Source organism: Crocodylus siamensis, chromosome 4 (assembly GCF_052110815.1).
Source record: "Crocodylus siamensis isolate JL-2025a chromosome 4, ASM5211081v1, whole genome shotgun sequence".
NCBI lineage: Eukaryota > Metazoa > Chordata > Crocodylia > Crocodylidae > Crocodylus > Crocodylus siamensis.
The window spans coordinates 95,667,090-95,681,103 of record NC_143398.1 but is presented as its reverse complement, the minus strand read 5'-3'; the positions used below and the strand labels follow the sequence as shown (position 1 = coordinate 95,681,103).

Genomic DNA, 14,014 nt, shown 5'->3' with positions numbered 1-14,014 from the left:
TTGTTACTTCTTTTTAGTTTGGCTTATAATATGTAGGTGCGGGCTGATTGTTCTCTAGCTTAATCTTAGGCCAGAGCAGATCTATATACTACTTAAGGAGATGGTGATCAGTGTGTTACATTGTGGAATCACATGGTGCATGCTGGTGCACATGGAATCACATGGTGCATTGTTCCTCTCTGCCTGCTAATCTGTTTCTCTGTGGTTCATTATAATGTCCAGAATCTCAGGGCGGCTTTAAAAAGCTGCTGCTTTTTTTTAATCATCTCCCTGGAGGAGTTTCCCTTCCTCCCCTCCAAAAATGTCCTTGATTTGTCCCTGTCTGTGGTCAAAGATCAATAAGATTCAGTAATTCCAGGATGGGTCAATAACATCTATTCTTTATCTTAAAATGTCAAGATTGTAACAACCCATGGGGTTACACAGGCCTAGAAGTAGAATATTCCTGCTCTTTCCAGTGAAATTCAGAGCTTAATTCTAGCCCTCAAATGGGCTTTTAAGGGGTTAAAAAAAAATCACAAAAAGCCATTTGAGAGATTTTATTTTGCTTTGTTTCCTATAGTCATGGACAACTGATTTCGTGTTAACTCAGGTATCTGGTGTTACAGCTTGAGGGATACAAAGAATATTGACATAACATTTTATTTTTTTAATTCTAAAAACTTATAAAATTAGTTCTCCTGTAACACATGGAGCCCATACAAAATTGGTGATGGCATGGGTAGAGCTGTTATTAGCATTCGTTTGAGATGAACTGCATTACTCGACAATGATGTAGCCAAAAACAAGTCTGTAACTGTACGAATAATATCTTCACTGTATATCATAGTATGATAGTATGGTATAATCTTAAAAATGAAGAGTTAAAAGAAACTGATCAAACCAAGTAGTGAAGATCTGAAATGTTTCTTTATGTAGAGCATGTCTAATCTTGTAGGAGGCAAGTCTGGGCTGAGCGAGAAGACTTGGTTTACAACTTTAGACTTCTCATGGGCTTAATCTTTTTTAAGTACTAGTGCAAAGGGCAGTTTTGAACAAAATTATGCTAAAACCCAAAGTCAGACAGATATTTACTTTGACTGGTTCGATATTACTAGCTCCAGTGATTAAGTATTCTTTTGATCTCTTTATTACCCCTCAATGCTAATCTAAGCTTCCTTTAAAAAAAAAAAAAAAAAAAAAAGCCTAGCTGTGCTCTTGAGGAAGAGCCTTTAAAATACAAATAGATTTTCTTCCCTTTTGTTCTGCCATGCTCTTGTCTGCATCTTCCTTTCTCTACCAATGGGTCTTTCCATTCCTTTGTAGTGGTATGCTCATCAGTGATCACCTTTCTGTCAGGGGGAACAAGCAGTAGTATACATGTATAGCCTATTAGCCTTCTGGTTATAATGGGTTTAGACACAGGGTGCTGTGTCTCAAGTTCTTCAAATTATCTTTTTTTCCAAGATGCAGGATTTGGATCCAGCAAGTAAAGGCCGTAAAGGGTATATCTGCATTGTCTGCCAATCCTGAAACTGCTGCTGAGACGAGACCCACCCTCTTGCTCTGCACGTTTAGCGTGCTGAAAAGATTTTGCATGTTCACATTTGGGAAAGCAGACTATGTACACATTTGAGCAGGATCTCAGGTGTGCTCTTTAGGCTAGCACAGCAGTGCGCCTGGGAATGAACTAGTAGCAACCACACATTTCTTTAGCATGTGGTGTGTGCAGAGCAGGAGCAAGTGGGTGCAACTTGTTTGGCAGCAGCAGTCTCAGGATCACTGTGGAGGCAGTCTAGATGTCCCCAAGGCAAGAAGATGAAGATTTATGCAATCCATGACTGGGTGTCTCATGATAGTCATGCAGGGGCTTGCTATTTCAAGGTTTGCCATGTTCTGTTGTGTTCCTTACTCCCCATTAAAGGGAAAGGGAAGTGATAATCCCTGGAAGCATCCCATCAGATAAAGACTTTTGCATTCCAACCTTTATTTATCTCGGGATAGTTATTGCTTCAAAAACAGGAACCGTGTGTTTCTAAACAGTTCTGTTCAGACTTATGGCTGTTTATAGCAAAATTGTCCAACTGGCAGTCCACAGGCTGCATCCAGTCCAGAAGGGGTTAACATGTGGGTCAGTGCCTGGTGGGGTCCCAGCTGCCCACATGGTTTGGAGCCCCTGCAGCATGTGGCCTGGGGCCTGCAACTGGTGTGGCATACAGACCCTGGCCACTCTGATGTTGGACTCAACTTTGTCATCTTTTTCCTGGATTCCCCACCCAAAACATCTACTAATAAAAGTATTGGTGTCATTTTCTGAGGGCTTGGGATACATCAAGGGGCAATCAGTAAATCAAGTGGTAGTGGCAGAAATATGGTATGAAGGCTATCCATGTTTCTTCCCTCCAAAATGTCCTTGATTTGTCCCTGTCTGTGGTCAAAGATCAATAAGATTCAGTAATTCCAGGATGGGTCAATAACATCTATTCTTTATCTTAAAATGTCAAGATTGTAACAACCCATGGGGTTACACAGGCCTAGAAGTAGAATATTCCTGCTCTTTCCAGTGAAATTCAGAGCTTAATTCTAGCCCTCGAATGGGCTTTTAAGGGGTTAAAAAAAAAATCACAGAAAGCCATTTGGGAGATTTTATTTTGCTTTGTTTCCTATAGTCATGGACAACTGATTTCATGTTAACTCAGGTATCTGGTGTTACAGCTTGAGGGATACAAAGAATATTGACATAACATTTTATTTTTTTAATTCTAAAAACTTATAAAATTAGTTCTCCTGTAACACATGGAGCCCATACAAAATTGGTGATGCCATGGGTAGAGCTGTTATTAGCATTCATTTGAGATGAACTGCATTACTTCTGCCTGCATAGTTGAGATGTCCCTTCATATGCAGTGGGACTGCTACCTCCACAGAAGCTGAGGGGCTGGGAAATGGGTTTTTTCTTATAAAGTACCCCTCTGAGTAACTCCCTCGTGGCTGGCAGTGAGGAGGAAGCAGGGAAGAAAACCCCAGTGAAATCATAGACATAGACATTAGGGCTGGAAGGGACCTCGGGAGATCATCGAATCCAGCTTTTGGTGCCATATTGTTACAGATGTCCCCAAAATAGTACCAAATCCCACACCCCCTCCCAAATTTTGAGCACTTCTATATCCCTTAAAAATGGAATGGTACAAAAGAAATCCAGGCCAATGAGATCTGTTCAGGCTCACAGCCTGTTTGCTGGTTTCCCTAGTGGCTACACCCTTAGAGCTTCAGGTATTCATGGCTGAGCCTCTCTCGTCCACGTTCCAGAATGACATGGTGACGAAACCTCCCCTGAATTTCATCCCCAGAATTTTGCATTAACCAGTCCATTCAGCTTACTGGTGCTCTTCCTGAAACCATACTCCATGGCAGGAGAAAAGAACTATGCGCCATATATACCCAGGACTCTGCTTTGTTATATGAATGGGACTGTAACATTCAGACTGCCTACCTATACAATGGAGTTCAAAAGCCAGCAGGCTGTCTTTCTAGAAAGAATCTCAAAATGGGTCACATGGTGCATCTCTCTGTGTTTCCAGATGCATAGTGTGCCTCTCCTGCCCAGCATCAAGGTTAGTTCTGCCAGAGCTCAAGTGTTATTCATAAGAGTTAAATGTCTAAAACGTAACTTAGAATTTAGATGCCCAGGTTCGAGCAAGTGATTCACAGAAATGCTGCTGTGCATTTACACACTCAGGGCCACTCTTTTTTGTCCTCTCTGGCCTCATTCCTTTTGCATTTCTTTTCTCACTGTGGTACCACTTCAAAAGAAGGGATGGAGAGTGCCCTCAGCCCAGCCCAGTCTAGGACCCAAGTCTTTTAGGTCCTGAATCAGTGCTTGAATCATGAGGCTATCAGGCAAAAGATGAGCACTACCACCACCACCACCAGCCATATGTCTATGTTTAGACGTAGGTCTCAGGCTATGAATCCTGATCTCACACAGGTATAGGTACCCAGCTTGGAGTTTTCAGGAAGCATCTAACTGCACCTAAATCTGGGGAAAAGTAGAAATTTTAGATCCCCCTCTCTGGTCTATACTTTCTGTTGGCTGGTTAGATGTGTTTCCCCCTGCCAAGCTACTGTGTTGTAAATCCTGAACCCTAGGCACCTATGTTTCCCCATTTAAAATACAAGGAATCTTAGGCACCTCACTCAGGTTTGTGAATCCACTTCAGAGCCAGAAACCTAAAGTTTGGATGAGGGGTGGTTCAGTCTTCACAGGCCTAAGTGCCTTTGTGAATCTTTTCTCAAATGACTTCTCCAGCTCATTTCAAGGTGGCTCAGGATAACAACCCACTGACTTTCATCAAAGGCTGTCTTGGCCCTGGCACTTCTATGTCAGGTGCTACATTCAGGAGAGCCGTAGTCCGATTGGTATTCAACTAATCCAGCTGGAATTCCCCATTCCCACCATCCTGAGGGGGTGCCGTGTCCCAGTCATGACAGTGAGATCCAGGCTGATGCACACTCGAAGGGAAAAAAAAAAAAGAAACTAACCACGCTGTCATAACTGTGGTTGTCTGAAGTGTTGTAGTCAGCATGTGGATCCCATCTTCTACCCCAGTTTTGTTGTTTTCAACTGCTGCAGGCTTTCAGTTGCAAGGAGACTGAGGGTCACAAAAGCTCTGCAGCAGGCGCATGAGGATGTACAGGCCAGGTGTGACCCCAACAAACACTGATGTAAAAAAAACCAAACAAACAACCTTACATGCACAAGATGCACGTGCAGTTATAGTGAGGTCCGTGCTGAAGATCCATATTACTGCAGAACCATTCTTTCATTGTTCAGAATATTGTAGGGTGTTTGTGCTTTGTACCTTTTCCACTTGCCCATTTGCCATTTAAAAGTTATTCTTGAAGCACGGTGAAGCAAATAAATTACTTCATTAAAAGAGCACATTTGACAGAAGAGAAAAGGCAAACAAACCCTCTCTTGCTAAATATTATTTGCTGCCAGTCATGGTTTTGCTAAGCAAACTCATGGTCAGGCAAGTTGTGGTGTTAAAAACCTGCCTTTCCTTTAAGAAATCCACACAAATCTTTTATTTGTGGCAGCTGGCGACCAGCAGCCTGACAGTGAATACACTAAGCCTCTTGAGATTTATGGAGTATAGGTGATCAGTGGATATATGGTATATCCAGATCAGCTAGTGTAAAACTGGGTTCAGTAATATAAGAATCTCTCTCCAGCTGGTCATCCAGGTTGGTCCGGCTAGAAGGAATTTAGGTGGACAACCAAGAGTGCTTCCTTATTTGTCTGCAATCGTTTTACAGTCATAATCTGAAGTTATTTAATCTTTTTTTCCTGTTAATTTTAAAATGTCAGTGATGTTTACAGAACACTCTGGGAATGTAGAGAAGTGGATGGGTGGTTGACTTATTAAAGACTCTGAGCTCATTGGTGTTTTAGTCCAGAATAGAGGAGGAATATAGTGCAGTTTAACTTTTTTCCTGTTTGTAGAAGATTAAAAAAAAGAATAAAAATGTCCACAGCTTGACCCTTGATTATGCCTGCATTTGTTTAGTTTTGAAATGGAAAGTCCTGAGCCTGCAAAGCAACCAGTGAAAATTGACTGTGAGACATCAAGAAAAACATACATCAACTCCCGCTTCTTGTACTGAGTGTCACAGAACAATTGACAACTAAACATTAAGAGGATTTTCCTTGCTCTGAATTGTCTGGAAGTAATTTCCCTAGGAACTGAGGAGGAGGTTTCGTCCTAATGCACGTTTACTCTAATGCTGACTCTCTTTAGTCCCTTTCACAATAAAACTGTTGGTTTCAAGGAGGAAGTTGCCTACACTTGTACCAAAAAAAAAATCTATGTAAAGCCAAGGCCCCCAGTATTCCCTCCTGTGTGAAATCCTACCTGCAAGGATTGTTTTTGGGCATGCAAACTGCTGTAAGAATTCTCCTAGACATCCTCCCCAAGATGTCTCTTTGTGGGACAGGATTTAGCCTCCCCAGTGGAAAGTGTGTGCTACCATGCCTGCTTCCAGATGCATCTGTCAGATCTCCAGAGAACTGAGAAAGTCCAGGGGGCATTTGCAGGAATCGAGAACCATCTGGTTAGAGGCTCAGTGTCTCTACTGCTTCTGTTCCTTCCATCTTTCCTTGTCCTGCCCAGACTCCAGGCCAATGGAACTGCACTGCTGAGAACTCTCCCAGTCTGTGATTGCCTTTAGAACAGTGCTCCAGTCCAGAACATATAAGAAAGCATAAAAATATACTATTTGTTTTCTGCTGAACCTCTGGGGCCAGATGAAGGAAGATATGCAGCCCGCATACTGCTATTAGCACACATTTCTACCACTTCCCCCTGCATAGAACTTGGTTTATTGCAGATGAGCTAATTCTACTATGGAAGCTCATTTCCTGCTGTTGGTGTATTTAAATTTATCAGTGTTTTGTCTTGGATTTTTATCTCGTACACACTTCTTTGAGGAAGAAGGAAATCCTTTTGACTTTGAAACGGCCTGTTTGGGCTCTGCGGCCCACACCTGGGTAAGGCAAATAAAGATTGAGGGGTTCCTTCCGCCCAACTGGTGGTGCTGCTGTTTGGCTGGAGATTATTTTTTTGTAGTGCAGTGTTAGCAGTTTTGCATTTTCCATGACAGCTCTTCTCTCTATAGCGAACAGATCAAACCTTTTTTTCTATAAAAAATAGAATACGTGTATAATTGGGGAATGTAATAAATGGCCTGAAATCATGGAATCTGCACAGCTGCTGTGCCCATCACTTTCTCTCTCCTTTTTTTCCTACTTATTTGCCCTTAAAACCTTTTGAGTGCATGAAAATATCTGCAATGCCATCTCCCTCATGTGTATACCTCAGTGGGAGCTTCCCTTCCATGACTGGCCAAAAAAGACTGCTGGGCTGTTCTCCCTGCTCTCTAGCCAGGTCATGGTGGCCTCCATCCCCAGTGAGCTCCACACATTGCAGGTCTTTGTGCCTATGTGTGGAAGCTGTGTGTGGAAAGAGCTTTTTTCAGCAGCTGGAGCCTGTCTATACATTTCAAAGGTATCCTACCCAGTGAAACATAAATCCACAATACTGAATATATTAACATTTTAGTAAGTGTTTGCTAAGCAGGTACATCAATTATTTTCTAGTTATAAAACTTTTTTTTATTGTAAACCTGATTTTCTTCCCATTTACTAGGCTTGCCTGAACTGCATATTGACAACAAAGTCTTTTTTCAGATGTTTTTAGCAGTAAGAAAGGACTATCCTGCATTGTCTGCATAGAAAATAGTTTTAATTTCTCTCCTCCTTCAAAAATTCCCCCAAAGATTTTTACTTAATTTTCAGATCTTCTGGCTGAGAAGAGAAAATCCAAAGGAAAGAAACATTCAGCAAGTTCTATGCAAATAGGTGTTTTTTTAATGGAAAGCCATACACTGTCTTCTTTGTATATATATAATAAGTACTAGTAGTCCTAGTACTAGTAGTAATAGCCCTCTAAGAAACTGAGAAATGACCTTGTAGTTACCTAAAGGCTGGTTGTTCATTGGTTAATTTTGTTTCTTGCATGTGGGTTGATACAGGATTTTTGTTCGTATCTGTTCACTTGTACAAATTGCAGGTAAAGAAAGTAAGACGGACTCTGAAAAGGCTGATCCAGGTTAAGTTCTTCATTGTCTGCTTGTTTCTGCTTGCATGATTCTTGCTCAGATGTATTCTCAGCCTTTCATGTTAATCTATAATTATCTTTTCAAGAGAAAGGGTAGGGTGTGCACATAGTTTCCATTTATTTAGCCACAATTACAGCTTTACAATCCCAATTTTTCTTTTCACTTATAGGAGGGGCCAGAGCCCATGGGCAGGGGGGGAAGAATGGGAGTCTTCTTGTGGACCAATCATGGTACTGTGACAGTGTCCACCCATCTGTGTGTCCAATCCCCCATCTTGCTTCTTCCAAAGCTGCTGCCTTCCTTCAGTGGTGGGCCGAAGCAAAGATTTGCTTCAGTCCTTGGTGCATTTGTCTGAACAGTCGTTATGGATCACTGAATTGCTGTTATGATGTCTTGAGTTGGAGATCACTCCCCGTACCCCTCCTTGACTCTCATCTCAAAATATGATTTTTTTTGCTCTTAAAAAGGAAAGCCATACTGATAAGAGCTTTTCAAATCGTGGATTCAGCTTAATTTATGCTGCTGTTAGTGATCATTGATGACGATGATACATAGCCAACCTGTTCTTCTTGTTTTCAGCCCTGCAGAGCCTGCACAGCTAAGACTGGGGGCTGGAACTCTCTTTGCCCTTGCAGATTATCTCCATCATTATTTACTTGGTTCCATGAGTTACACCTGTGCAAATCCAGTGAAGGCCATAGCGTTTAAAAAATGGTGATAAAGACAGAACTGGAAGACAATAAAGCTACTGCGAGAAATAGCTGAGGGCAGTTCGACCTGTAAACTTTTATTTCTGGTGGCAATGTCTGAGCAAGCAAGAATCAGACTTGATTCCCAGAGGCCAAGCTGCATTTGCAAGGTTGGCAGTAGGGCGAATACGTTGTAAACCAAATCAATCCAACGCAGCATAAACTTGCACGTTGGGACTGCTAGGCTGTCAGGATGATGTGCGACTGTAACCTTCAAGAAAAGGGAAGTGATGCTATTGCATTGATATGAAACAGAAGGGAATGGTTTCCTCGCCTGGGCAGAGGATCCCCTCTTCTGTTCTGGTCAAGAGACTGCATCATCCAGAGGAACGTTTTCCTTAGTGGTTCAAGTCACTAGGCAACCAGAACATGCAGCAGCCCTAGGAAGGTTCAGAGAAATTGTTGAAAAGTTGGCCTGGAAAGAACTGCAGGGGATCACATCTAGTCCAACCCCTGTTTGTGGCAGGATTACCCTGAACTACACCATTGACAACCAGTGCCTATCCAGCCTGTTTGAACCACACTGAGGCTCAGTGCCCTAACACCATGGACCCCCCAACCTGCCCTGGAGAAAGCCAGTGGGGACAAGGGCACTCCCAATGTCCTGCTGCTGCAGGGCAGGGAAGCAGCCTGGGGAAACCCACCCGAGTCGAGATTGGTATGAACACACCCCCACAGCCCCTCCGGCCTGCATCCGCAAGGCCCAAACATTGTCCTCCCCACTCTGGCGTGACCTAGAGGCCTCCTCAGGTCCGGGGCTCTGCCACCTCACACACACAAGCAGCAGGGATTGGTCTTGTCTCAAGCCCTTAATAATCTCCACGGAGGAGAAAGGGCAACGGCTGCGTGCAAGGGCCAAGATGAGGAGGAGACGCTGCAATGAGCCCTTATCACAGGGAGCAGAAGCCCTGGCAGGTTTGCTGGCCAGCTGCCTGCGTGTGCGGCAAGCTGGCTGCAGTGGGTAGCCACAGCCAGGGCTGTGGGACTGCATGAGGGCAGCAGGGCAGGGCTGGGGGCTGACTAAGGTCTTTGGGTAAATGTGGTATCTTTGATTAGTTGGTCTAATAAGACAGACCATATTTGCCCTGATCTGCCGCTGTCTTTAGAACACCATGGCTACAACCAGCGCCCCCGCAACAACGGTTGGGGGCTGCCATACGTGCCATGGCGCTAGAGACTGCGCGGGTCGGGCCACCGCGCCACAAAGCTGTCAGCCCGCTCCGCTTCAGTACTCAACTGCCCCTAACTACCTGCAGTCTGCGCCTCTGGCCAATGGCAGCTCCCAACGCGCGTGAACCTCTTCCAAACAGCCAATCGGCGCTTCGCGGACCACGTAGGGGACGTGTGTAATATCGTCATAGAAGTTGCTCGCCCGCCCGCGCGAGCTGGATCACGTGATTCAGATGACGGGATACTAGATAGTCCCTTTGATCCTTCCGCGGTTCCAGTGAGGGTGGGGAATGATGCAGCACGCGAGCTGGCGAGGCCAGACCAGCCCCTTGTCTAGTTCCCCACGGAGGGCTGGAGAGCAGCGCTGAACAATTTGTCCGCGTGCCCTAATTTAGCTGAGGACCTCCGGGCGGAAGGATTCCCGGGTGCTGGCCCTGCCGGAACTTTTTTCTCGAGGCAACGGCCTTATATAAGCGCTGGAGACGTTGCGGCACCTTATTGTCTGTACTTCCCGGCTTCCGTCTGCTTCCTGTCTTGTCTTGTCCTGTCCTGTCTCGAACCGAGCAGCAGCTTCAGCCGGCTTTCACGCCCGCCCCCGCCGCCATGGCTTTTTAGGGGCGGCAGGGCCAGCGGCGGCATCGGCCAGTGCAGCGGGCGCAGCATCAGCGGCGGCTGCCCCGGCACCTCCCCGGCGTCTGCGACCATGGCGTGAGTAGGCAGTGGGGGACGCGGGGGGGTGAATCTCCCCCCCCGCTTGGGCAAAATGGTCTCTCCGAGGCGAGTCGTGGAACGCTGAAGACCCCCCCCCCCCCAATCTCGCTAGTTGGTTTCTCCTGGGGCAGATCGCTAGTCACGGGGAGAGAGTTGGCTTTTCGGGGGGGGGGAGGGGAGTGGTACAGTCTGGGCGGTGCATTCCATCGCGCCCCATGCGACTGCGGAGGGGGAGATACTATGTTGGGTCGGGGGGGGGGATATGAGGAAGAGACCACTTACCCATATGGAGGAGAATGCCATTCTAAACACTGTCGAGGGGTCCCTCTGTACACGGGTATACATGATAATTGGGGGCCTCTTGCCTCCCTGAGGCTCATTGAGTTTCCTCTCCAGCCCCCAGGCTCTTTCTGTAGAAACACCAGAACCAGAGTTATGCTGAAGTTGCCAGACATGGCTACACTGCTTTTAATGCATCTTTGGCCAGCCCTTTTATCCTTAGATGTCCTCTCTAGCAAGCGTTTTATTTCTGTCTTCACCCACTGGGAATCCTGGCAGTTGAACATGCCTTTGCTCCCCTGGGTTCCTGGCAGCAGCCTGGTCTGATGCCAGGTGGTATTCAACTAGCCCCAGTGGAAACGTGGCAGGATACAAAATGGCCGTCTATTTATAGGGTGGGGAGAGAAGCAGGCAGAGGATCCTGAAATGGCTGCAGCTGCTGCCTGCTGCCTGCACTTGGGTGGTGGCAGAGTGGGGAGGGGCCAGATCAGTTGCTGTGACCATATTTGGTCATGAGGAAGTGGAGCAGCCCTGTTGGTGTGTGTTGAGCATAAATGCTCAACATCTTAGCTGGCAGGCAGAGGGGTACTATTACAGAGAGGGCTTTGGTGTCAGTCTGGAAAGTCCCCTTGGGAAAGGATCAAAACATGGGAGCTTGCAGGTAGATTCCAGTCCTTAAAACTGAAAATGCCCAATTCTGTTTTCTGTAATGGGCATTCCAAATGGGGCTTAATTTATTGAGAACAGCTATTCTTTCAGTAGACTACACTCGGTATTCATATTTACTTTAGCACAAGTGGCGGTCCCGTAATATAACATGATGTCTTATTTTTGCTCCAGGTTTCTCAAGGTACCTCGCAGCAGCATTGCTGTAGTTGACAAAGACATCCTCTACTTGACCACACCTTTTGACATCAAAACATTAAAATCTGACCAAGATGAACCTCTTGAACAACGAGATGCTGTCGGGGGATTTATTACCCCCCTTCAGCCAGTCGTGCTTGGTGGCTGAGGAAAGCCTAGAATTCCCAGATGACTACCTGGAGGTGGCCGAGCCCCTCAGTTCGCATGGGTTCTCCAGCGACAAGGCTAAGGCAGTCTCCTTCAATTGGCTGGCTGTGGACAGCTTAGGCAGTGCCACAGATAACAGCCAGGGTAAGGTGTTAATTTATTTCCTTGGGGGGTGCATCAGTTTAATAGTTTGTTCCCTGCCTTCCCTGTTTTATATTGTGGTATCTTGAAGAGTTAAGTAAGCTAGCAGTATTCCAATCTGAAACTAAAATTTGTGTACAAGTTCTTTCCTTACAAGTAGCTAGGCAGCACAGTTCATACGCCTTAGAAACGTATAATGTTGGGAAGCATGTACTCAATCTTGATGCTGTTCTATAACTCAGATGCTGTGGTAATAAGGTACATTGGGGGGGGGGGGCCACAAGAAATAAGAATGAGTTTTATAATTTCCTTTCATTTGGCTCTTGGTTGTCTCTACCTAAAACTCTTCGAATCCTTTATAGAGTTTGGAAGAGCCAGAAGCAGTTGACTATCATAAGGTAGCCTAGCAACTATGTTGTATTTTCCAGTCCTGTGAGGTGGAGAAGCTTCATATGCCAATACCTCTGATCTGCTAGCCTCAGAAAAATACAGCAAGGAAAGGGAGAGGCTATAGAGAAAAATGTTCAAAATTCTGCTTTCAGAATTAACTACAAATTGGGAAGGCTCCAATTACAATTTTATCTGCTGTACTGAAGTGGTGATGTGTGCTTGTCTTGCAGAGGATGCCTTCTCGGGCATGGAGTGGATGGTGGAGAAGATGGATCTGAAGGAATTTGACTTTGATGCGTTGTTAGGTATTGATGACATGGAAGCCACCGTCTCACCAGATGAGCTCATGGCCACGTTGGAAGACACGTGTGATCTATTTGACCCTTCCACCCAAGAAATTCACAGCAAAGAGCCTCCACTAATATCTGACCCAATCACTCATCTCCCTGAATCTCCAAATGCAAAAGATCAGGTGGCCCCATTCACTCCCCTTTCTCTCACTCTTTCTCCAGGGACTCTGACCTCTACTCCAGACCATTCCTTTAGTTTAGAGCTAGGCAGTGAAGTGGATGTCCTGGAAGGAGATGGAAAACCAGAAACCCCTACCACCAGGATGCTCCCCAAGTGTGAAAAAGAGGAGGAATCCCCCTCTGATAATGATAGCGGGATATGCATGAGCCCAGAATCCTATCCAGGAACGCCCCAACATAGCCCCACCATGTCTGAGTCTCCCAACAATAGCCAGTTTCCCACAGTCCCTGTTTGTCAATCTGTGCGGTCCAAACCATATGATCATCCTGTAGAAAAGGTAGTGTCAGCTAAGGTGAAGGGAGAAAAGAAAATTGATAAGAAATTGAAGAAGATGGAACAGAATAAGACAGCTGCCACACGTTACCGGCAGAAGAAAAGGGCTGAACAGGAAGCTCTGTCTGGGGAGTGCAGAGAGCTGGAGCAGAAGAATCAGACACTAAAAGAGAGAGCAGATTCTTTGAGCAAAGAAATCCAGTACTTGAAAGATTTGATTGAAGAGGTCCGCAAAGCCAAGGGCAAAAGAGCTAGAGTCCCAGAGTAGGGTAGAATAGAAGTTTTATGTGCCTGTATATAATAAGCATGGTGTTAATGCTGTGTATTGCTGCCTAATAAATTATTTTGTAGTAAGTTGACTTTTTTGTGTCTCTTGGGGTGGGGGTGGTAAAGGTTGTCTCTGAATTTAGTTTGATAGGTAAACTAAAGGGATTAGAAAGTAATGCTGTAGCATATTTGAGTTTCCAGTATTAAATATATACTGACTTTGCCCCTTACCTACCCCATACTGCACTGAGTTCTGAATCAGTAAGGTCATGAATGTTAGGCAAGTGCTGGATCTTGGGAAGCAAACCAGTACTTACTGAGATCCAGCACTCTTGAACAATGCACCTGATAAATCTAGTCTTTCCTTGAGCCATTGACTTGTACAGTTGAACTTGCAATCACTTTCAGCTCTACCAAGTTTGGTCTCCTACCCTTAAAGTTATGCTTAGCAGTACAGTCTTGGTCTATTGTGATGTCTCCAGTAGTCATCTAGCTATGATACAACTGAATAAAGTTGAACATACCTATTGTGGATTAACTTAAGGAAAAATCCCAATTTCATATTATCCCTCTAAGAACTAGTTAACTGAGCAAAAATGCTAACATTTGATGAGTAGCCTTGCAAAAAGTTTTGTAAGGCTTTTAAATAATATTTAAACAGGACCTTTTCAGCAAGAGAAAATAATTAAAACTGGTAAATTTGCAAAATAAGGTAAGTTTTCCAACCCTAACAGTGCTCCAGCGAATTTTACCTTGCAAACAAATTGTACTGACAACAGCAATACCTTAAGTGTAAGGCATTTGTTACTAGTCAGAATATTCTCCTTGGAACC

The 14,014-nt window shown here is 44.9% G+C and overlaps 1 protein-coding gene across 1 annotated transcript; it reads left to right on the top strand.

The window, feature by feature from the left end:
- Positions 1-10,089: 10,089 nt before the first annotated feature.
- On the top strand, positions 10,090-13,268 carry ATF4 (activating transcription factor 4). Its single transcript, XM_090042993.1, has 3 exons — positions 10,090-10,286; positions 11,409-11,723; positions 12,341-13,268. The coding sequence occupies exons 2-3, from the start codon at positions 11,507-11,509 to the stop codon at positions 13,180-13,182; spliced, it is 1,059 nt and encodes a 352-aa protein (XP_089899119.1). The 5' UTR covers positions 10,090-10,286; positions 11,409-11,506; the 3' UTR covers positions 13,183-13,268.
- Positions 13,269-14,014: the final 746 nt, after the last annotated feature.

What these genes read in the sequence shown, in the direction of transcription:
- ATF4 (XM_090042993.1), top strand. Translation starts at nt 11,507, where the DNA reads ATGAACCTCTTGAACAACGAGATGCTGTCGGGGGATTTATTACCCCCC. An exon ending in TGCCACAGATAACAGCCAGG is followed by an intron (nt 11,724 to 12,340) that starts GTAAGGTGTTAA and finishes CTTGTCTTGCAG; the next exon opens with AGGATGCCTTCTCGGGCATG.